General features: G+C 40.0%; 4 protein-coding genes across 6 annotated transcripts in view; 2 read left to right on the forward strand and 2 right to left on the reverse strand.

Moving 5' to 3' along the window:
• The window catches only part of LOC115770371, an 83,400-nt gene that overhangs the window by 33,248 nt on the left and 25,721 nt on the right, over positions 1-24,431 (forward strand). The gene's annotated exons all lie outside the window — the stretch shown is intronic.
• Positions 12,507-13,691, forward strand: LOC115770296 (peritrophin-44). Its single transcript, XM_030715532.1, has 2 exons — positions 12,507-12,591; positions 12,649-13,691. The coding sequence occupies exons 1-2, from the start codon at positions 12,585-12,587 to the stop codon at positions 13,689-13,691; spliced, it is 1,050 nt and encodes a 349-aa protein (XP_030571392.1). The 5' UTR covers positions 12,507-12,584.
• Positions 17,607-19,811, reverse strand: LOC115770375 (protein CROWDED NUCLEI 3). Its single transcript, XM_030715624.1, has 6 exons — positions 19,742-19,811; positions 19,244-19,686; positions 18,484-19,178; positions 18,171-18,423; positions 17,862-18,114; positions 17,607-17,796 (listed from the first exon to the last, which is right to left on the reverse strand). Exons 1-6 carry the CDS (start codon positions 19,809-19,811, stop codon positions 17,669-17,671), a joined length of 1,842 nt encoding a protein of 613 aa, XP_030571484.1. The 3' UTR covers positions 17,607-17,668.
• LOC115770376 lies at positions 20,228-22,061 on the reverse strand. Of its 3 annotated transcripts, none has more exons than XR_004018843.1 (4): positions 21,327-22,061; positions 21,206-21,267; positions 20,716-21,105; positions 20,228-20,668 (listed from the first exon to the last, which is right to left on the reverse strand). XR_004018843.1 is itself a non-coding variant. In XM_030715626.1 (4 exons), exons 1-4 carry the CDS (start codon positions 21,997-21,999, stop codon positions 20,653-20,655), a joined length of 1,179 nt encoding a protein of 392 aa, XP_030571486.1. In that variant the 5' UTR covers positions 22,000-22,061; the 3' UTR covers positions 20,228-20,652. The 3 variants fall into 3 exon arrangements, 2 of the variants coding, with proteins under 2 accessions (XP_030571486.1, XP_030571485.1); XM_030715626.1 differs by having other exon boundaries at positions 20,716-20,776; positions 20,839-21,267; XM_030715625.1 differs by having other exon boundaries at positions 20,716-21,267; positions 21,327-22,060.

Below are 24,431 nucleotides of genomic sequence, written 5' to 3' on the forward strand. Positions count from 1 at the left end.
TACAGTAGTCTACCACAACAGACCCAATTTCAAATGATTTTTTGATTGGGTGGCTACTGTTCGCATTCTGATGAGTTGGCTTAGATGCAATTGGCATGCGTGCGTGTAGGCGTTATTGCGGCGTGTTGCACGTGTGCCCAGATTGTGGCAACATCCAGATGCGTAAGTCACATTAATCTTCTTTCCTATCCATTGCGAATCGCTTGGTTGCGTCACTTGTGCAACATGCGCAAAATGACAAATGTTGATGTTTGGGCTCTTGCTGAAGAGTTTAATCAAGTACATATGCTAGGCAATAGTTACTATTTTAACTTTTTCAACCTTTTTTTTTTTAAATATTTTTTTTGTAGAATGGAAAAGTTGGGACTTTTGTTCATAGTTGTTATATTCCATTACAGATGTTTAATACTTACTATCTTAATACTTAAATTATCGTATATCGGAGATTCATGTAGTTAGCTAATGATGGTCCTTTAATTGCTGCTTGCGTGGGTACTCCTGTGTTTGCACGGGGACATCGCAATTTATGTACAACTATCTTGACTCATTTGGCCCGCAAACAAGCAAATATGGTAGCCACACATAAGGAAACGCCCCTGTTCTAATTTACATTTCCACCCATGTGACTTCAGTCCAACTATCCCAATCATCCTTGCAGTGCATGCAAAGTTGCTGTTTATGTTTGAAATGGCTTCGGTTGGCTCTGGTTTACGTCTTTCGCCTTAGTCTCCGCCTTTGACTCCGTCACCTCTAGACCTCGTTGTAATGAAGTTATTATGTTGACACTTGGCTTCATTCATTTACCGCAAAGCAGCAGCCACCGTTGATCTTTGTAGTTAGCTGCTTGGCATTATGCACAGTCCGCCTTCAACTGGCTGTAAAGTGGGGTGTGCCTAGTTGCCATAGCTCAATGCTCGTCTGTTGTGTCAAGAGACGTCCTCCTCATCCTTCAGCTGCTCAGTTGCTCATTTATCTTGACATTTGCATCACAAGCAGGAAAAACAGAGCAAACAAGCAGTAAGCATATACACACATAGAGACACTCACACACACATACACCATGCATCATATTTATTAAAAGCGTGCGTCCTGCGGTTGGCATTCCTCAGCTGCTTCCCACACATGTCGTCTTATCCTCATCGCCGACAACAAGCATTTCATTTCAGTCCTAATTCCTTTTGAATAATATCTACCACTTAAACTTACAAAACATCAAGACCACACAACATACACTCGCACAGGCAACACACACATTCAGTCACGCACACGCACGCACACATGTGTCTAACCCAAATGACGCAGTCAGATATACTTATTTCAATTTCAAAGTACAATCAAATGGTTGGTCATTGGTGTACTGAATAGAAGGGATGCATTCCTCTGGATTATTGCCTAATATGTAGCATACTTTGAAGCGCCCATTTGATTTAGTAAGCAGATGTTGCAGAAAGTTGATAATATTTCAAATTACTTAAATATTTATAAATGACATTAGCAAGGAGTTTTACAGAGTTACGTATGTTTTTAGACCTTCTCATTAGATAATATTATAAAAATATAGATTAAGATGTAAAAGACAAACTTAGTTGGTCAAAGGGACAATAATTATATCAAATTAATTATATCGTATTGTAAACTTGATCGTATAAAAAGTATATATAAAAGTATTAAATGTATGCGTATAAAGTTAGGAGATTACAATGTGTGTAATTATTTAACATTATTAATAAATTAAACATTTAAAAAGTTCGATATGGAAAAAGCTGTTCACAACAGAATTTTAAACTTGTTTTCAAATTTAGAAATTGGGAGACTATACTAAAGTGAATATAAGAAAATTTTTACATCCTTCTGTCTATGCGACCGACAACAAAATCTTCCGGGAAACTGGACACAGTCTTAAGCCACAGCTTGAAAGTCGCCGCCTTTAAGCAATAGTTTTAAAGTCTCAAGCCTTAATTTCACTCACCTGTTTTCAGCTGTTTTTACACAATATCGGCTGCATCCGACTGCGACGTTTTTACTTGTTTTTAAATGTGCTCCCCAGCAACTTTTCCTAGGTAAAAAATCCTCTTAGTTCTATGCCCCTCACTGGGTGGTTTGCTTCTTAATCATTGACGAAACCAGTTGCCGCTTCCAACAGTCGCGCACATGCTGTGATTTATTTTTATTAAAAATAAAGCGACCAGCCGGTTGCCATTTCTTCCTTTTTACCCCCCCCCCCCCTCTCCCCTCTCCACCCTCTTGTTGTACTGTTATTGTTGTTGTCTGTCATCATCACATATGGCAATATGTTCTGGGACGTGGCGCCGTGCAGAGCCAAATTCAGAGTAAACGGCTAAGATACATCCTGCTTCTGTTTCGTTATGCCATTTGCAAGGAGGCATATGCGTAGCATATATTAATTATTGTTGTCATAGCTGCGAAATGTGAAAACATCTTTGATAAGTGGGACACTCTCAAATGTCAAACACATATAAAACAACTACGGTTGCTTTTCGGCCTAGAACTACTCAATTGATAATAATGTTGGCATTATCCCAATCAAATTAAAAACATTGAATCTAATCATCACATTCTAAACATTAAAGATTTAGAAATTGAATATTTTGATACATATTCAACTTCAGGTTATAAATATAACAAAGATTTGGAACAAATTAAAACTTGGATATATTTAAAATAGAATAAAGGAACTAATGTGGTTATAATAACTCTTAAGTAGTTGGAATGCATCCAGACCAGAAGAGAAGAAGTCGGCTTAACTTAAAATATTATATAAGCTTCAAACTTACTTTTTAATAGCTCCAAGCTGGTATAATTGTCGAAATAGTCAGGCAGCTAAGAAGAAAAATTAGTAAGAAGGCAGCGTATATTACTTGTGCTTTTATTTGAATTTGAATTAAAATTGAACGAAAGCTGGGAAATTTTGCTGGCCACATCGGCATCTTCAGTACGGCCACAAATGGGAATTTGAATTTCAATTAGTTTTCATTTGTCTAAAGCCATTTGTATGGCTATACCGAATGGAACCTGGTGTGTGGCCAGCAGGAAGCCTAGTTGCTGGCAGTTTGGGCGTGGCTTATATCATGCGGCGTAGATGTCATGCCAATTAAAGTGTATAATTAAGTGTATGGCGCACAATAAACAAGAAAAAGAAGTTCGTCACAAAGGCAATCAGGTTGCTGTAGGCGTGGAGTGGGTCGGTCTTTGTGAGTGGCTTGGCCGGCGGCATTGGTAAAAGCGCCATCAATTTAAATTCAAAAAGGCTTTTCTGCCAAAGGCAAAGGCCGCCGCAGTCGAGGACCGGTCAAAAGCGTCGAGGCAGCAGTTCCACCAACTAAGCGGCGTGAAAGAGTAGCAAATCGCTTTACACTGGATGTTGGTGTTGTATTTTCGACCCTGGCTTCAGGCACTAGGTGGCCACCGCAGCCGCAACCGCGTTGGCGATGACTTGCCCAAGGCAAAACTAGTACTGGGTATGAAGCGTGGAAAACAATGCTAAGCGGCTCAGGGCTGGATTTGGCGCCCCGTAGAGTATGCTACGTTAATTTTACGAGACTCGTAGCAAGTGAATTAAATGACCGGTCTCGCTGAGCCCAACACTGGACAAAAGGGTCCCGAGTCTTGGCTTTCGATTTTCAAACCTCAGTTCGCAGCCCTCACATAAAGCTTTAGCTGTGCCGCCATCAGCTTGTCGAGTTTTGTAATTAAAACGACGAGGATTACATTAGCACGTAGCGTAGCAACTGGTGGCCAGCGGTTAATTAAAAAGAGGTGCGGGGAGCACACGAGCTACACGCTCTACAAACATTTGGGATGCGTGTGTAAGTGGACGCAGTGCCAAAATAGCTGCATAAGGCAGCCGAATTGACGACACTCGACAGACAACACAGAACACGAACAACATGACCAACACAAGTAGCCAAGTGGTCACTTCATTCGGGATAGTTCGACGATTTGGAGCCATCGAAAACTTTAACCATCGTTATTTTTCTTAATTTTCTTAGCTACGTATATAAACTTAGAAAATTAGGTCTTAATCGATTGTAAAAATCGCAATAATCCAAGGGAAAATCAACTATACTTATATTATCACAAGGGCCCCGTAAAAAATTGTATTCTGCTTTTGATTTCGCGAGACTTTTAATACAATTTACGAAAAACCCCATAAAATAAGTTTACTTAAACGTTATCATCTCAACCCACACCTCTTTTACCGCTTGTGCACATATTAAAAAGTGTGTGCTTTATAATTTACTGCTTAAATTTCGACTGAAGATCTAATGCTCTATACTAAAAATTAATGAAATGTAATATTCGTAATGCTTGTATTGTCTAATGTGCATGATAATTTGACATTGAACCGAAATCCGTTTGCATAATTTTCCATTTTCATGCAAATTGCTCTCCTGCACATTTGGAACCATGAAAACAATCGCATTCAACTGATTTTGGCTCGTGGCAAAGTCAGTGGTAGAGTGCGCAAATTGCTCTGTAAACAGTCGACACTCGAAGCGTCTGCTAAATTGTGCATACCCAGAGACAAGAGATGAAAAATAAAGCGTAATCTGAGAAAATCGCTTTATAAATACTTGCCAACTGGCAAAAGTGTTTTCAACTTTAATACTGTTTTTCAATTTGTTTTCGGATTTGTGAGACACGGTTCACTGAGCTCTGAAGTGTCGCTTGCCTTTTGGCAACACTAATTGGACTCTTCTACTTAAGCAATGATTGTATAAACAAAAGCAAAAGTTGATTTATCAAAGTAAGTTCAACTAATTAAGTCTGCATATAACTCACTTTTTGTATAATTAAAATTAATAATTACCCTTCGTTGCATTAAGGTATGTATACGCTTTCATAAGCGCAAAGTGATCCAATTCACTGACTTGAGATTCGCTGGCTCATTAGGTTATCCAACTAGCCAGTGCTTGGTGGGCGTGCTTGTGTATGTATGTATAGGAGAAGGCCAGACTGATTGTGACAGCAACTCGGCGCTGGACTTAGAATATCTCTTATTCAAACTGTCCCGACCACTTATTACTTTCTTTGCCACTTGTAAAAAGAGCATAGCATTGGGGGATTCGCTGAACAATAACATTGCTTCATTGATTACAATTTTTCTGAAATTCTCTATGGCTCAGCGCCAAATTAAAGCTAGTTGCAATTAGTGGCATTATCCTTATTCGTAATTGAATCGGTCTTCAATTGATTTGCAAATTATTTTTTGGCTAAATAAATTTTAATTGCAAGAGCATTTTAATATACTGAGCTGGCGTGAAATGAACGGAAGCGAATAATGTCCACAGTGCCATAAGCAATTGAAATCAGAGTCACGCCGCTCTTTATATAAACATGGCTGAATTCGTATTTTCCACCGCATCAAAAGCATCAACAAAACTAACACCAACGTTTTACTAGGCAATTTCCACAAATTAAAAGATATCACTTACAGTAAAATAATTTTCCGCAACGCAAACAGTATTTGAGTGCGAACGGTTGCGAAACAGTATCGTGACACGCCCATTGTGTTTCTGGCAGTAAAAACGATACGCTCGCAATTTAAAAATTTTTTTTTTTTGCATGTTGACAGAAAATTGAATTAGAAACGCATTTCCGTGCACAAAGCGACCGCAAGTGCAGTGGGTAGCTGAACAGGGGCAGAGAATGGGTATGATGATGGGACACGAATGGTTTAGAAGTTAAGGACAGACGGACATACATATATGGATCCCAATGCTCTGTATGAACATGTGTATGGTCGATAGATGCCGGTTGTGAACAATGACATGCCGCAAAAATTCAATTTAAACTTTATATTTCAATGGCCCACAAGTTGGCCAACAGAACCAACAACAACAACAACAACAACAGCATCGAAAGCCCCTATATAACCAAAATGGAGAGAAAAAGCAGCAGGGTAGGACTTGGGGGATACGTGCATATAATTGAAAATTATTGAATGCTTGCGAAGCAGTCAAGCTTATTTATTATGCCCGAGCACAAAGTTCAGCACAACCCCAAGGCGAGGATACCTCAAAATATTAAACACTAAGGACAAAACTTCATGCAACTCAATTTACAGTAGATCTGCTTATTATTCTTAGAGTACGCTTGATGTCAACTTATCATTAAACTGCTGGAACATATCTCGAAATTTTCTCCCTTATGTCTTTAAGATTCCCAACTGCTATAATATAAATTTAAACTATTTCCTATTCACATATACAACGTTACACATTCATATGCATCTGTCGTTCCTTTATAAATTGCGCTTGAAGAGTGAAGACTCGGCTAACGGACCTTTTCTAATAGGCGGACATCCTTCTTGGAAATTTTCTCTTAAACCATTATGAATAAGGATTTAGTCGGGTCTGGCAGATTTCTCTTTAAGAGATTAAGGAACATATAAAGGTTACATATAAACAGACAAGCCGAGAGACAAAACTTTATCGACTCAGCTCATCTTGCCGATAAAGAATACATGTACTTAATGAAATAAAACAGATGCTTGCTTCAATGCGTTACGCTTTGGCATACATTTCATGCTAAAATAATAATATCCTCTCCGTTTATCTGTCACTCCCATATATATAATATGACTGAGCTGCCTTACATTACGGAGAGCAAAAAATTGTCGACAATAAGGATTTGATTTAGATGACGTGTACGGATTTGAAACGGATTTAAATATTTACTTTGGGATTTAATTGAAATACGAACAAAAAACACGCACAGTAAAAAATCAGAAATCCCCAAACGACACACACGCTGACATATATTTCCTTTGGGCAAACAAACAAACACACACCCGCATACACACATATACATGCGCAATATTTTAGCATTTGTCATAATTAGAAAGCAAAGGCCCTTGGGAACAGCTGTCAAGGAAGCGGGAGCCAACAAAAAAAAAAAAAAAACATAAGAAGAATGGTCATAAAATAAAAGAAAATACGCGAATTTGAAATTTTCATCTTTTTCGTGTTGGCGTCGGCATCGTTTTAAGTGCCCCGACAATTATTAAAGTCTTATACAAAGGCAGGCAGCGCATTTATGACTGCACTTTTCACATCCGTTTCCGCTTCCGTCTGTCGACACGCACACACATCCCACACACAGACACACGCACGCCCACACACACATACTTATATATATATATAAGCCTGTGTGTCGTTCATTTGTGGGGAATGGAGCCAGCAGGTCGCGGGCAGCGGCAAAAGCAATTTCACTTTACATTTGTTTTACGACATTTGCTCCCCACACATATGGGCGAATTTGGGGCGTGGCACATATATGCGACAACGCCGTAGCTGCATTTTGTGGCTCCTCCTATACTGTGATAAGTATTTATTATAATGCTTTTTAATGGTAGACCCCTTTGCCCCTCTGCTTTTACCCAAATGAGTTTTCCTCATTACAGGCCCACTTTCAGTCATTTTGAAGCTGCTTTTCCTTTTTCATGCATTTCTTTGAAAAACATATCGGGTGCCTTCGTACTGCACATGGTTGTATACCCTGAATAATGCCTAGGGGAGCGAAGGTGAGATGACAAAAATACGAAGCCTTCTGCTTTGTTATAACTCTTTTTCACAAAATATCACCAACATTGCGTAAGCAATTACACTCATATCCAACATTGGATGATAATCATGGTATGACTCAATTTAATGATTAATCTACATTCCGCCTACATTTGTAATTAGCCGTCAAACTGTCATGTAACGGACGTAAGCAGACCTCTTTTGCTCCTCTCAAAATTCCATTCGCAAGTTCAAAATAAGTTTGCACTTTAATTAAAGATTTTGTTGTCCTTGCAATAAATATCCGAAATGAGTCGGGGCAAATCCAATCCAACCACATTTTGACGGCCTTGCGCTTTAGTTTCAGAAATTTTCAATGAAAATGTGGAAACCATTTTTATAGATTGATAATTGAATGCATGCCAGCTGCACGTCTAGACCGTCCATTGCTTTGGGTGTTATTAAAACCCTGTATATCATCGTGGCACGCCCAGCTATAAGCCCTTCATCCTTTGGCTCCATCGCAGCTGCTGTTCAGAGCAGTATTAATTACCCCTTCAGGGTTATATGCGAATTTATTTAAAAAAAAAATGCAGTGTGCAGGATGTGGCAGAGAACCCTTAAAAGTAATTAATATTAATACAGGAAAGCGAATTAAAATGTGCCAGACAGCCCCATTAATCTGAATAATTTATAATGATGTCAAGCTGAACTAAATATATAACTAGACATTGCTGTAATATGTAATATCGATTTCGGCAAGGGAATGTCTTATGTGGACGACCTCATGCCAAAAACGATTAATATGGGAAACACTCACAAAGTTTAATGACAAAAACTTTCAATTGGTGTTTCACACACGCACTCATTCCCTATTCGAAACCTTTGGGGAACTTTACATCTTGGACACATTTGGATTTGCCGACATAATTTATAAATAGAAGACCAAAAAGCAGCATCATGAGGAGCCTGTTGCTATGTTGGGTTATCCATTTACCTGACATTAAACTTTAACGCGATATGAAGCTGGCACCTACATCAGCAGGCACGTCAAACTGACGCGAAGAGTGCCCCAAAAGTTACATAATTAACAGGGAGTCAACACATGGATTTGGGTCAGCCAGATACAAAGTGAACCTAAATAATGTGCTTTAAAATTCAGTCATTCGTGCTAACATTTTTGGTCGTCGGTAGAAACGGCACGTAAACATAATTAGAGGTACATTTAAAAGGTCATTAAACGACATAGGCGACGCGACCTGCTTGAGCTTCGTGATGGCCAACCAGGCACATTATGTTGGCACTCGAGCCCAGGGCCAGTCCTAGTGCCACTCAGGGGTATTTGCATCCTGGAAAAGTGGCCGGGTCTGCCTCTGCCCACTGTGCATGTGCATGACACTGGCAACGAGAGCTGAGCGAAGGACGAGAGCTGAACAACAACATGCAAATACCATTAGGCAGTCTTTGGTCTTTGGTGCCGGGTTATTTTGGCCGTGGCACAGCGCGGAGGCCCCACTTAAAAATATTCTCGACAACTTGACATTGTTGCAAGAGCGAAAATATGATTTTTTAGCACTCTGTAAGTGTAGAGAATAATGGCCAACTGGAAGTAGAACAGCAATGGCAGCACGTGGTTGTACACAACACGTATCTACTAAATATAGCACTTAGGAAACAGCAATAAAAATATGCCAAAAAGATAAACACCTTGTGGTGGAATCACAAATAGAGGCAAGGTTCAGGAGACGGTAGTAGAGATTGCTGAAAACTCAAGGAATTCGGCTAAATTTTACATAAATCTTAAAGTTACCTATGTAATTAATTACCTTTATACAAGGTGTATTCCTTGTTGTCATCGACACCAGCTTGAAAACTTAAAGTGTTTTGGGTTTTGTTAGAATATTTTGGCACATTTCTTGTGCTTTTAATGTTTTACACTGTTAGGAGCCCTCAAGTGCGGCACTTAGAAAGTCCTGCCCCAACGTGGTTTGGATGCCCATCTGTAAGAAATAAAAATGCAGCGTTTATGGCTCAAGTTGTGGACGTTTTCTCGTCTCGTTTATTTGCCACCATCTAGAAACTGCTATACGCGCACATCCAAGTTCTCTCACCAAGTGGCATCCTTGACCCCAGCGAGTGCCCATTAACGCTTTTTAATCTGTTCATAAATTTTAATTTTGCCAAAATACTCCAAGTACGTGCCACGCCTGTTTCAACGTGTGCTCCTCCCGACCACAGCATTTAGCTTGAAACAAAGCTCCCATAATTTTTTTCAGACTCGTGGCTTCTCTTGGCCAAGATTCCGCATTGTGTTGGTTGCCCTGAAAAATATGACTTGGTGGCTCCTTTTGCACTTGCTGCTTGGCAACCTTTTTCTGCAACGTTTCTTTTCTGAGCTTTGTCCTTTAAGTTGGCGAGTCGAGGGATCTTAACCTTATTTCACTGGCGGCACATTCGCGGCGCTTGTGGGCATGTTTATCGTCCTTTGCATCTCATTGAGCTCGTTCCTGTTTATGAACACTTGCTCGTTTGAATTGCTTGCTCGGTTTGTTGAGGGCGGCTAGTCGACCCTTGCCTCCATGCTCGAACCGGGTCCGATGCTCTTTTGGCCAATCTGTTCATCTCTTTCCGAGTTGCCGCTATCCTTTTTGCTTTGCGCGGCACATTTAGCTTTTCAGTGCATATTTAACCTAATTAAAATGAGTTCTGCGAGCCAGGTGATGGGGACGTCTTTATTCTTGAACATTTCATTCCTGCCTGTTGCTAGGTTTACCTTTGACCGGGATAAAGTTTGCACAGTAGAAATGCCCGACTCAGAGTAATCCTCTTCGAACAAACAAATACATTATTTTTGTAATACACAAGGTATAAAACCATTTTGGAAATATTTTATCAAATAGCTTATAAATTTGTATGCTTCACTCTAACTGGAATATACATTTGCGGGCCTCGTTGAACATTTACGTATTATTTTGACCTTGGTTTAAGAAAAATAACATTGAATAGAACAAGCAATTCAGACCTCCTTATAATTTAGTAGACAAAATACGTCGATTAGCTTGAATTATATATGAAAAACAATTGAATATTTTATTTGACAGTCCTATTGTTGAATTGATGATAAGCCTCAGGTTGGTTTAGGAGTATAACTACTAAACAACTGCAATTGGCCTTTGACTAAACAGTAAACAATGTATATGTCTGGGAGAAAGCAGAAAACTAATCAAACAAATTTATATGCGTTCTAAGAGCATCGTGTTAGGTGCAAAACGCACAGGAGCTATGCAAAGGACTCTAACTGAAAGCACTTAAGCCCATAAAATATTCAAGCCGTGAACATGTGGAAAAAATTACGAAAGCAACCAAGCAAAGAACACAAATTGCAGGCACGCAAAAAAAAAACGCAGTATAAAAGAATGGAATGGATGAGTGGACATAACAGACATTACAGGGACGAACAAGGATATGGAGCCTGAGGCCCGAAGTCAGCCACGCAATTTGCCATTTCGGGCAGTATGGAAAGGTCTCGGAACCCCGGTGAAAGGCAGCCAGCCACTGATTGAATAGCGAGTAAAGGACAAGAAGTTAGCCGGGCGATGGAAGGTATGATGAGCTCCATAAATGTCGTACGGCAAGCGGAAGCAGAAGAAAATGGCGCCGCTACTGCGACTGGCAGCATTGTGCAGCGGAAGTGGTAAAAGCAAAGGGCCCAGTGTCCCAAGCCTGTACCATTCCCATTTGTACGTAGGCACAGTGCCATCCACATCCTTGTCGTTTCTGATTTTTCTTGATACACGCACAATCGCACACGGACACATACAATAACATACAGACGCTTTCCCAAAACAGACATGAATACTATTGAGTTGTATAATATATCAAAGATGTCTTTTTAAAATTTGTAGAGATCAAAGTTTCAAATGCCTTTAAAAAAGAACAGATTGGGAGAAACCTTATGCATACTTTTTTATAGCCTCATGAAGCAGTTAAGGAATAAGATGGCAACGCGTTCTTGCGGTAATATTAAAAGCGCGATGAGGATATTAAACATGTCCTTAAGCATAAAATGTCAATAAACGCAACGGGCCGAAGCTAAGCAGTTTACATTGGCTGCACGTCGGCGACAAGGCGCCAGTTCCACACACTTGAGATGTGCAGCTTTGCATCGTTTTTTATACCATATACCCATTGTGAATGGGACAAAGGGGTAGAATGTTCCTGTCCACATGTGTGTATGCGACTCAGAGACTAATAATAAGAGTTAGAGACATGAAATTCATAAAATTCCAGCTTATTTTAAATTATTGATAATTTGATTGGATAATTTTAGGAATATGTTCAAAAACACTAGATATGTGAAATAAGGATAAAAATATATATATTATATAAAAGAAGGCCCGAATGTATTTGCACAGGGAATCTGCTAATCGAGCACTGCCGACTAGTCGACGCTTTTTTGTACTTTTCCAATTTTTTGTTGTTCTCCTTGGGTATGCTTGAATTACGTTGCTTGTGCCACTCGCTTAGTGTAAGAAACTGAAGTGAAGTTCAGGCAAGAGTCTGCACATGAAAATGTCACATGGATGGCACTAGCAGATGGCAAAAAAAATTGAGTTAGTGATAACATGGCTCCTTGAGTCTTATAGCTCTTAAAGTATCACAAATATGCAGATTTGATGGGGTAAGTGGGCTAAAATATTCCTAAAATGGCTCAGATAGATATATGTATAGACATACTCAAGTTCCGGAGAAGAAATCAGACTCATTGTTATCATGTGAGATGGTGTTGGTAGCCCAAACAATTGAGTATAGACCTTATCAGCCGACATACATACTCACAAATGCTTTTACGCGTATTCATTTAACTCTATGAATTTGGAAATCCATTTATCAATTGTTTTTGGTTCTTATCAATGGAGACGAAAAAAATACAAAATTTTATGTTACAAGTTACGAGTAATTAGTTCTTGGGACTGCTTCTTCGTGTGGGACGCAGTGAATATTCACAACTCTACGCTTAGTTCTGTTGGCAATACCGAATGAAATAGTGGCAGCGGTATGAGAGGTAAAGAAAATTAAATGAACAGTGGGAACGGGTAAAACTAAATAACTCTTATTTTAGTTTCCAGCCGGTGGTTACACGCCATCGTTTTTGTTGTCCCTCTGTGGCAAACGTGCGGACTTGCCATGAACCAAATTTGCAGCTACTGGCCCGGTAGTGGCTACATAGGTGATCCGAGCGACTGCCACAGCTGGGGATACTGTAAAAATAATAAGCTATCGGCTAAAGGAGAATGCCCCAATGGCTTGTTTTACGATGCCCAATCAGGAACATGCCAGCAGGCGCATCTGGTGCGATGTGCACCTCAGTATTGGGAACTATGCGCTCAGAGACGGAGAGGAGAGTATGTTTCTGACCCGTTGGATTGCAGAAAATACAAACAATGTGATGAAGAGGGCGGCAAAATTGAAGAGAATTATTGCGCCGGTGGATATGTGTTTAGCAACAGGCTGCAGACATGTGTTTCAAGTGCAAACGGATGTGCAGAGGAGACTCTTTCCATATGCGGCTACGTGCAGAATGGTACGACCTTGGGAGACCCCTTGAACTGTGGCCTTTACTTGGAGTGTCAAAGTGGAACAGGCATTCGACGAGCCTGTACAGCTGCTCGTTACTACAACCACAACACCGGGCGCTGCCAGACAACACGTCCAAATCATTGTCCCAGTGACGAGAATAGCTATAAGCCTGCCAATTATCCGCCTCCTGCTATGGATGCCTCCGTTTGTACTGACTTCTATCAGGATAACCATTCAGGAATTCAACTTATTACAGATGCCCAGACTTGCCATGGTTACTACACGTGTGGCTCCAAATATGTCCTCGGGATTTGGCACAGCTGTCCACACGGGACTCACTTCCAATGGTGGAGTCAAAAGTGTGTTACCCCCGAGTCCTACAGCTGCCCGTACGATCGGTGTGGTAATCTGAACTCGTCCCTAGTCGCTGGTATAAACTCAGGTTGCTCTGAATATATATACTGTCAAGATCAAACATCTCAGCAAATAGGTAAATGCCCGGAAGAGTTACCATACTTTGACGAAAAGAGAGGCGCCTGCATTAGGGATTTTCCGAACTATACTGTATGCTTTATGGATGGTTGATATTCGATGGATAGCTTAATTAAAGTTAGGTTAGATTTATGATTATCAACTAATTGTACATCTCTTATGTATAAATATATACATTTGTGTATATAAACTGTTTTGGGTTGTGCTTTAAGAGTATATTTATTTATTTATTTGCACAAAACCCGATTGGCATAAGAAAGACCCAAGAAAAAAATGAAGCACATCAACACAGAGGGGCAAGAAATGTTTAGACAAAATTTATGCCGAACCAACATTTTTGGCGCTTTTTTCACACTTCCTTTTCGGTGCTACTTAGTAAGGAGCGGGCAACATCTGGTGCACCACGTTTTTGTGAGGATTTTCTGTTTTAATAATTTTGCAAGTTCCCAGAAGTGTTGAAGATGTACAAAAACTTTAACAATATTCGAGAGTTGTTAGGCGACTGTTTCCCCAGGCTTTTATTCCTTTCCAACAAATCAAGTTGCATTAGTCGTAGTGCCCAATAAATTACCTACGAAATTTATTTCCACACACGTGGGCTTTTGTTAACTGACCTATAAAGTTAAATATAAAGACATCTGTTTCCCGGCAATTTTTTAAGAACATAACATTATAAAAAAACGTACCGAGAAATTAAATGGCTTAAAGATAGAATTAACCCTTCATGATTTGGTGTGCTATTACTTTTAAATTTTCAAGTGTAGGGTAAAAGAGAGAAGGTTGAGAATACAGGGTAAACAAAGGTTTGTTCGCTCCAACCCAATTGAAAGTATTTGCGACTTAACCTGCTTTGTGTCCGCATCAGCAACAGACCTGACAGTACGTAAAATGTAGAGATAAGTGGAGCGGGCAATGGTTTCAGCTAACCATTGTGGCCTCGAAGGCGAAGCGAAGAACACGATGAGCGATTGAATTATTATGATTGACTTTTATTACATGGAATCGCAATTTATTTTACTTAACAACAAGCAGCCAAACGAACCAAACGTGGCCCAAAGGCGTGCTAGCAACAAGCGTGGCCAAAAAGCATTCCGAAAATTTGAATGAAAAGTTATAAAGAAATTACGTTATTTATCATTCGCAGTGTTGTGCAGCCCGCGGCCGAGGCGAAACGGTAGAGAGCGAAACAGCGACACGGCCGTCCCAGCAGCAACCCAAACCGTTTCCGTTTCCGCTCATTTATTTGCCTGACTGTCAAACCAGCGCGCACACACACACATACACACGCGCACATATATAAACACATACACAAACGCACATTTTTTCCGGAGCTCTGCGCTCTGTTGGTTGTAGTTTATGCACTGTTAAAAAGTTTTACTTTGCGCCAGAGAAATTTAAATTTATTGTTTTGCGGTTTTATTGAACGACTCCAGCATCACCTCAATCGCCGTCCAGTATTCATCCTCTCACTGTATCAGTGCCCTGGTGGTAGGTTGGCTTAAAATTAGTTGCTGCTTGGCAATCGATGGGCATTTGATTTACTGCCGTTGCAAGATTGAAATGCCTAATTGCTATAAAATTGGGCGTGGCCGCAGTGCCAGCCACCAGGTGAATTAAGCTTGACTGTGGGACTGCAATCCAATTACAAATTAAGCGTCTTACTGCCAAACACTTTTTTTTGGCACGTTTGCTCTTTAATTCAGAATTGTAGTGTGTTGAGCATAGCTTAACGGGATTGAATCTCGCTTAAAATATATACTGGCAGGCATTACTTCACTTTCAGTTCTAACTTTTCAATCGGTTCGCCCCAAAAAAAAGAGAGCTTGTCGGTACTACTCTGAGGAGTGGAACGATCGCAGGATGGGTTAGTAAGGGTACGATTAAAGCTTATGAATAAATTTTTAAACAACAGACAGTTTCCAAAATGTATTGTTTTTTTTTTAGTAAATCTTTAAAAATGAGTTTGAAGCTAATCGGACCTATATTAAACATTTGCTAACACAATCAAGGACCCACATTTCCACACAGCTGCGTGAATTTTGTGAAGACTGTGAAAAACGTCTACAATGAGTTTTCGCAGAAATTAAAGAGAACGCTGTCATACAACCGTTTTCAAATATTTCCACAGTTTACAAAAACACCGTATACTATTGCACATATTTACCCCTTCTTAAGTATTATTAATGGCTGCGTGGTATAACAAGTAAGTCCCGAATGCCCGATGGAGAGATTCCCTGTGTTTTGACTCTAGAATGAAGCATCTTCGTCACCTGAGAGTATATAATACGACTTCGGATCCCATAAAGCTAAGATCCAAATTTAAAATTTAGGTTAGGTCTATAAAATTTAAGTATTTGATTACGCCTTACCTACTATACCCTCCAAAAATGTGTGATGTGTATTTATTCATAGTATAATGCCTCGTTAAAAATGTATGTGGTGAAACTGAGAAGAGGGTATCAGCTTGTCGGTGACTCTCGACCCAACGCTCTTACTTATTTACCCTTGAACATCTCAGGGCGCATACTTCAACCTTTGCGTTGTCAGGGCCAATGCCACCAGGCAACAGCTTACTGGGCCTAATATTCTTTATCCGTAGCTTTGGTTCTACCCTGCGGCTTACGGCGAGGCTTTTGTTTTTCTGTCTGCCGGCTGGATTACTTGGTTACCTTGCCGAACCCAAGGGAATGAGATGCTGTCCATGGTTGAGAAGTTTCGCCTCTCTTTGCTTCCATTATAACTGGCACTGTTGCTGGGTTGTGGTTGTGTTGCCAAATAGCTGTTTGCCTGATGCCGTCGTTGTTGACATTTAGTTGACATACACAACAGCGATCCCTAGCCAACCACCCCTTCATCCCACTCTATGCTGTGCATTTCCGCCAACAGGCCATGTAATAGATCATCAGGCGACTTTGTTTGCACTTCGCCACTGAACCCTGCAGCAGTCCCTGCCACCATCGCATCCTTGTATCGTGGCCTTCGCCAGTCTGGCGTTGATTGCTCGTCGTCAGCTGCTGCGCTGCGCTTTATTATTGCAAGTTAGAACGAAAGTCGGCTGGGTCGACGCTTGCTCGACCCGTCCAGCCCGACTTCCACTGGCTTAGACAATTTTTGAAAGGTTATTTCTCTTGGAACAGCCGCGGTCTGTACTTTGTTACGCTTTGCACTTCATTTGCCGTCAGTCCGTCCCTCCTCATTGCTGCAATAAATATTGTTTACTTTCCTCGTCGTGCTGCATCGCCTGGACAGCTATTTGTTATGTCGTTCGGCTGAAGCCGCTGACATTCATCCAGCCAGAGAGACAGCTTCCTGAAATATGGTCGAGACATGCTTCGATAAGTATTTTATCGCACAAAGGGGACTTCAATTTGTTGCAGACATATATCGCATCCCGCTTCTGGTAATATTCACAGCACACACAATTCATTTTTGTTTACAATACACCTTATATGAGATTCGCGTTAAAGTTTAGTTGGTACTGTCTTATCATTCCATTACATATTTAAAATTATATGTGTGTTTTATTTATTTGATAAAATGATTTGATTATCATTCACGCTAACTCGTTGGCACACAACCTACTGAGACGAAACCCTATCCGTCGTCTGAAGCGCTGACATGGCACATGAGCGGATGTCACATATCCGGCGCCTGAGGCGTAAAAATTGTATCAAAATTCAAATAAACAAAACTTTGCCATCAAAATGAACATTTTGATTGAAAATTTACGTAATAAATAGAAAACGCTATTTTCGACACGCCGAATATTAGATAGATAAGGAAATTTCGTTTTTTTTTTCGCGCTAATACCGATGCATCGTTCTGCATCCCACCTCCCATCTCCTACCGAGGGGTGTTTCGTTCAACGTACGACTCGAGTCGCGGAATAAAAAACGAATTCAAACTAATAGTTTTGACTTCGACTATCTACTTGCTAAATGATTTAAAATATATTGATTAGAGAGGGAAAGTTAATCAAATATAAGTATTAACGTGAGTTCCAGCTTAAAAAATATAGTTAAAAGCAAAGATACAAGCAACATATTTTAATCCACGCTATTTCTCTGAAACTACTTGCGCCTGCCACCGGGTGGTGGTCGGAATGGTTTCCGCCGTGACTTCGAGTCCACAATAAGCACAGATTGGCGTTTGAGATAGTTGCGAGATGGCACCTCATTGTCATCATCGGCTGTGGCCGCTGCAAGTTAGAGAATACCATTTACAGCAACAAGAATTTCTGATTTGGTTCGCCTTTTCACTTACCTACTGCCGGCACCTGCTCTGGCGAAGACGAAGAAGTGCCCGCCGCCCGCTGTGAACGTCCCGCAAACAAGTTGTAGTAGCACATGGGCATGGGCTGCGGCTTCTCGCCCTCGGGCACTGATGGCGATTTGGGTGGCTCCAGTGGGTACACGTCTTCCTCATCCTCCTCTAAGTCGAGATTAGGTATTTCAAGTGGTGGTATATCGTCTGGTTTGCTGAGCTCTTGACAACGTTTAATTTTCAACTTAAGGATCTGATAAAAGCAAAAGCGTCAGGGCTTAAGCATGTACTATTAGATTCGCTATTTACCTCAATTAAGTCCTCATCCTGGGCAACATGTGTCAAAAAGTTGGGCAACTCTGCTACCCTGATGTACAGCTTACGTTCTTTCATGTCGATGTTGGTCTCGTCCACCTCCTGCACCTTGAATATCATCTCGCAAATACGATCCTTGAGATATTTGAGGACACCCATAGACTTGTCAGCGGCATCTGTGTCCTTCTGACGTTCCTGTTCCATGACAGCGATATTGTTTTTGATTTGTTCAATTACCTCCTGATTTCTGTATAGCACACAGAAATTAAATAACTAACCTACGCTGGCCTAAAGCTGTTGTACTTACACTTCACTCTCTTTGACATCCGAAAACTTAGCTATCTCCAGCTCGCTAGTCAACGCCTCACGCTCTGCCTCCAGATTAGCCTTCTCGGCCTCAGCTGCCTTTCGCAAATAAGTGAGACGTGCAGCCGACTCCTTTTGGGCGCTAAAGCGCTCAAAGACCTCGAAGGGTGAAGTGGCGCCGGAAGCCGCCATCAGCTGCTTAAATAGGGATTCCATGTCGCTCGTAACGCTCTCGAGCTGCGACACCGGCTCCTCCTCACCGTTCTCTGTCTTGGCCGTGTGCTGGTCACCCGAGCTAGAACCCACACTATCCTGATGAGCAAGCGTCTTAGTCTCGGCGAACAGCTTGCGACCAATACGCTCCAGCTCCAGCTTACGTGCCTCCACCTGCTTTCGAAAGTCCAAAGCTTGCCGCTCGCGCGTCTTCTGTGAGAGATTGGCCTGTTGCTCCTGCCGTTGCAGTATCACTTTTGCCGCATCACGCATTTCAATCGCATCATTGTGCACCTGTTGCAGGCGCTCAATCTCCGCCTTTTGTTCGTTAAGTGAATGCTCCAGTTCGCGCAAACTCCGTTCAAAACGCTCCGCATCAGTCATGAGCGATGCTTCGATTGAGCGGTACTTCTTGCGTATATGTTCAGCTTCCATCCACTGTACATTCGTGCGATGTATCTCGTTCTCCAACTGACAAACAAGCTGCGGAAACCCACTTTGTCAGATCCATAGTGATAATGTACTACTATAAGAAACGAAATGCTCACCTTTCGATTGGCGTCCTCCTCGAGAGTTTCCGGTGGCTTCTCACCTAAGTTTTGACTCTGCGCCTCCTTGTTAGCTAGGAGCTCTCGGTATTTCTCCACCAGCCTGCTGAAATGGTGCTGTCGAGTCTTGAACCGATGACGCAATAGATCCATCTGTTTGCGACTCTCAGTTATCTTGAGATCAGTCAGAAATATGGCATCATCGGCATTCTTGGCTCCAATTGGATAAGAAGCCTTGCCCACAATAATGGAGGTCGTGGCACTCTGTTTTTTGCGTGGCTCAGAGCTGGTGTCCTTGATGACCACAGGCCGCTGCAGCGGATGGCGCAAACGACTTACCTTAATGGTAAGCTCCTTAATATCCTTTTTCAGTGTTCCAATAGTATCGCAGTTAATACGATTTTGCTTCTGCCACTCCGCAGCATTGGCTGTCTTTTGGCCCTCTACGCAAATGCATAATACAATCAATGCTCAAATCCCAAATCAAGGAAGACTCACCGGCCAACAAAATGCGCTTCTTGATCTCATTTATTTGCCTATTTAAATCATTCAATTTATCAGATTCCATGGTGGCGGCAGCAATTGGCTTGTAAAATTGTACATTTTACTCAATCCGGTGGGTTTGTTTAATCAATGCACCAAACAACTTGTTATGACAACGAACTTGAAGACCGGCTCTAGCCTGCAACCACCAATCGCAATAAACAGCTGTCTAGCAGACAAGTCGTTGTGGCTGCCACTTAATGCTTCGTGCATCCAAAAATATTTTTGTATTTTTTTTTAAATTGCTTACGAGTTGCCATGGAATATATAGGACTTGGGAGCTGGAAGCTTTCCAATTCTCTTAATTTTCTCTTTTCGATAGGTATATATCGATATACTTCTATATATATATATACTACTTTTGATACTGCTCTCCTGCGGTATTACTGTGTCAACTGTAGAATTTCTAGTAGTCATGGCTCTTTCTCGCTAACACAATAATTCTAATTTAATTATCTCCAAACGGTTTTTATTTTTCTTTGTGTCTCAACATGAGCCCACAGCAGTAATCAGCTAACATAATTTGTACAATAGAGTTTCGAAAACGTGCAAAAAAATAATATTGGATCACCAAACAACAAAATATAAAATATACTTAATTAAACCTGGTTTTATCTAAACAATTAGTCACAGTGCGCACAAACTGAGATGCTACTTGTGAATCTCGAAAACGACAGGCCAAAGGTTCGCGAATTCCTTTTGGACAGTTAGCGTAATTGTAGTACACCCAACGGCAGCTGTTGTTGCTTTTGGTCAAATAGTTAACGCTCCACTTGCCATCCACCTGCATATGCACAAGTAGGTTACCTGTGTTCTTGTCCCAGAGTAGCATGTAACAGTTATCAGAATCTGGATGCCTCCAAATTTCAATCCGTCCTTCGCCTAAGAAATCAATTAACACTTTACGATATTTCTTAGTAATTATTTACCTATTTTCTTCCATATCTTTAAATGATCGAAAACAAAAAGCTTCGTCGGCTCGCGGAATATCTGCATACCAGTCTCCTTTATAGCTATTGGATCAATCATCTTATGAAAAGATTTTAGCGTACCTTCAGTTTTACCAATCAAGCTGTCTTGTAGTTCAACATCCGACTCACTCTCAGATTCTTTTAATACTGGATTACCAGATTCTTCGTTGTGAACTGAAAATTTCACTTCCCCGTTAGGTGAGATTTCGTTGTTAACTTCCACGGGCCGTAAGATTATTTCCTGATCCTCTTCATGAGGCTTGGATAAAAGGTTATCAAATAAGCCCATCTCAATGTTATCAGGCACTGTATCGTCTATTGGATTATCACAGCTTGTAAGACTTTTATCTACGAGAGAATCAATCACCCCATTGTCATTTTTAACAGGAATGTTAAACTCTTCCGACTTGCGAGATGGTTGACAATAATTAATATTTTCATCACATACCGAAAGAGCAAAATTATTCATTGTTTTCCAAGCTAAATTCACTTTTGTGGGAGTAGTTTGGTCTGTGTTGGAAATGTCTTTTAGGTAAAAAAACATTAGTCTCAACGCAAATTAAACTTACCTCTACAAATGCCAGATGAATTCCGTGGCAAATCTTGGTGCATTTGTTCCAAAATTAATCTCACGACGTCGGTAGTTAATAGTTTGCATTTTCTACAACCTTCATATGCCAGTCTGATTCTCTTTTGATTAGCATTGGCGAGGAAATTTCTCATACTCGTTGAAGAAAGTAATCTATTCCTGAATAGGCCACTGAATATTCCAGAATGTGGTTGCACCGGTGATTGGGGCTCTATATTATCAGAAACGATTACTTCCTTTAACACAGCATCCACGTCTGCTATAAAGTACAATTCACAGTCCTTTTGGTGGCCGCTTACACATGCCTGTTCTGCTATGGGTAGTCGTTCCACTGAATCGAAACTCGAATCTGTCTCAAACGACAACAATTTTGAATAATCAATGGTCTCTGGCAATATCTTTAGTTTGTTGTTAGGTGCAAATGTGTTCAGCCTGAAGTCAGGCAATGACAAGTCCATTTCGAACTCTTCCGAAGCTGTGCCAGTGCTCAGATCTAAGCACTTTTCCAAATCACTTGCCAATTCAAACGTGTAGACAGGTTTCAGATAGGTAATGGGCCCCAGGCTTAGCAGCGGCTCTTTAGTTTTGAAATCGAACAAACGTCGACTTGGTGCATCCAAACAGCGAGTTGAGATCTTGCTACCTTCCAACATTCTGAAAAATAAATAAATGCACTGTAATTTAAAAAAAAATTAAATTAATTCTGTTCCTCAAATGATTGACTACTAGATTAAAAAAAGTTAAAAAAAATGCTCACAGTTGTTGTTTCTGGATTTTTTCTGTGGTTGACTATTTATATGTATAGGCTTTCTATATTGGATTGCTTAGGCACAAGGTTTTAAAAAACTATGATGTCGTTCGGTGCCCAGGGAAAAAAATGAAAAATAAAGAATGTTGCAGCTTGGTGTAATAAATTACTTAATACTCGTGCACATTAAAATTATATATAGCTACAAGCAAAACTTATTAACACATATTGATTTTCCCGAAGAGGCCAAGCGGTCTTTGGTATAGCTCATTACAATCAATCATACGAATTTACTTTTATGATGACAATGACAGATTTCCATTGCTGCTGCTAGTTAAATTTATTTTGTGAAGGTATTTTTCTCCCTTCCCCCTTATTTTCCTTCTAACTTACTAGCCGACTGACTAAAATGTAAACTAACTAAATGTAATATAACTAAACACACGTCCCAGCCGTAAGAGCTTAAAAGCTTAAGGCAGTAATGAAAACTACTTAGTTTTTGCATTCTTTCGTATTGAAAAACAGATTGTAATCGTTAAAGTTTTCATAAATGTGTATGAGAACATATTTAGTAAAAAATTATAGCTTATAAATGAGCTTATAGCTAATCAGTCAATTATTGAACATTCGAAACAAAAATGCTAGGTCAAAAACCGCAACCCTTCGTCTACTTTGTTTTAATAGTCTATCTCACATTTTTTAATTGACATCATACGCCCTAGAATTGTTAGTCATTGTTTTATACAAAGCGGAAACTATTTCAACGGGCAATGCGGTCACTGCGTCTAATTATCCTTTTCCCATTGCTCATCGTATACGTAATTATAGGTAGAAATGCAGAAATGAAAACGTGGCTAAGGACACAAATTACAACTTGTCCTTCAGCTGTTTAAAGAGTCTTAACACAAGAACAAAGATAGCCACAGGGTCAAACAAAAGAAAAGCGAACAACAACGGAGAGTTTTTTACTATTCACTGACCAGAAAATCCGGGATTCATTTTTATACCCTGTACCAATTAATAATACAGTATGACAGCAAGGGATTAACAGGCTGAAGAAGGCATATCCAACCGTATAAAGTATAAATTATTATACCTGACCAAATCTAACAAACTAAGAGTTTGAAGCATATATATATACATAGATTCAAAATAATTATTTTTAAATTGTTGATACACTAGTTTTTAAATGTTCCCACAATCTCGAATCTCTCACCGTGTGTGCATTTGTGTAATTCTCATAGAAACAAGTTTGAATATATGTGAAGGATGCCCGGCACTCGGCTCAGGGTGTCTCCTAGTCGGTCACTCCCTGTAAGAACGCTTTGTTTAAACGTATAGAGATAAGCGCCTGCAGTTAAGTAAAAAAAATAAATACAACTAGGGTGGTCAGAGTAAATAGCGTAATTTAAATCAGAAATATGCATAAAATGCAAAGAAAACAAATAAAAACGCAAACAAACAAGCAAATAAAACGCGAATGCAAACAAAGAGCATCGAATTTTGGTTTTAAAGCAAAAACCATTAAAATGTTTGCCCCATTAAATTTGTATAGTATTTGTGCCACAAAATGGCGTTTCCGCTCCGCTTTGCCAATCCATTTGGGCATGTGTGCTAGTGTATGTGTACCTTACACATTGACTTTCTTATGCCGGTGTATACCTGTGTTCAATAACCTGACTTCTGCACTCCCAACACCCACACACAAGTTGGTCCTTATAGATTTTAACTGCCAACACATTTGGTTTTTGCTCTTTTCTCTAATTTTGGCTTTCGCTCATATTTTGTTGACATTTGGCTTTTTGTGAATCCAATGATATAACCAAAACATGTTGAAGTATGACTTGAAAAAACTCGAAATTGATTTATGTGTTTGCTTCGGAATAAACAAAAATTGTCTGACAAAGTATTTGCGATTCAGCTTAACAATTTAACAAGTATTGGCACAAGAGTGATAAAATGTCATCTGTGTTTCGTATATTTTGAGGTCGTCGAAGATTGTCCAAGGAATAAATAAGTTTTACTAAAAGGTTTCTAGTTGACATAACGAAAGCAAATTTTTTGTATTTACTTTTTTAGAATTTGAATTATGAGCCGTCTGACTAAACGCAAAAGTTTGCATATTGCTATTACAAAAGAAATAACAGGAACGATAAGCCATAAGATTTGAGTTTAATAAACGACATTTTTGTCTAGACTAATATCGATCAATCCAAGTTTCTGTATAATGGAGTCCTACCTTCGACGATCGAGCAATACCAATATTAGTTTGGTTCAATCAGTTATAGTAATTAATATTATTTAAAATTTATTTTGGGATGTATGTTCTTATTGAAA

Source organism: Drosophila novamexicana, unplaced genomic scaffold (assembly GCF_003285875.2).
Source record: "Drosophila novamexicana strain 15010-1031.04,08,12 unplaced genomic scaffold, DnovRS2.1 tig00004555-arrow-pilon, whole genome shotgun sequence".
Taxonomy (NCBI): domain Eukaryota; kingdom Metazoa; phylum Arthropoda; class Insecta; order Diptera; family Drosophilidae; genus Drosophila; species Drosophila novamexicana.

What these genes read in the sequence shown, in the direction of transcription:
- LOC115770375 (XM_030715624.1), bottom strand. Translation starts at nt 19,811, where the DNA reads ATGGAATCTGATAAATTGAATGATTTAAATAGGCAAATAAATGAGATC. An exon ending in GAAGCGCATTTTGTTGGCCG is followed by an intron (nt 19,687 to 19,741) that starts GTGAGTCTTCCT and finishes GCATTTGCGTAG; the next exon opens with AGGGCCAAAAGACAGCCAAT. An exon ending in AGGAGGACGCCAATCGAAAG is followed by an intron (nt 19,179 to 19,243) that starts GTGAGCATTTCG and finishes GGGTTTCCGCAG; the next exon opens with CTTGTTTGTCAGTTGGAGAA.
- LOC115770376 (XM_030715625.1), bottom strand. Translation starts at nt 21,999, where the DNA reads ATGTTGGAAGGTAGCAAGATCTCAACTCGCTGTTTGGATGCACCAAGT. An exon ending in TTCATCTGGCATTTGTAGAG is followed by an intron (nt 21,268 to 21,326) that starts GTAAGTTTAATT and finishes TTTCCAACACAG; the next exon opens with ACCAAACTACTCCCACAAAA. An exon ending in AAAGATATGGAAGAAAATAG is followed by an intron (nt 20,669 to 20,715) that starts GTAAATAATTAC and finishes TTGATTTCTTAG; the next exon opens with GCGAAGGACGGATTGAAATT.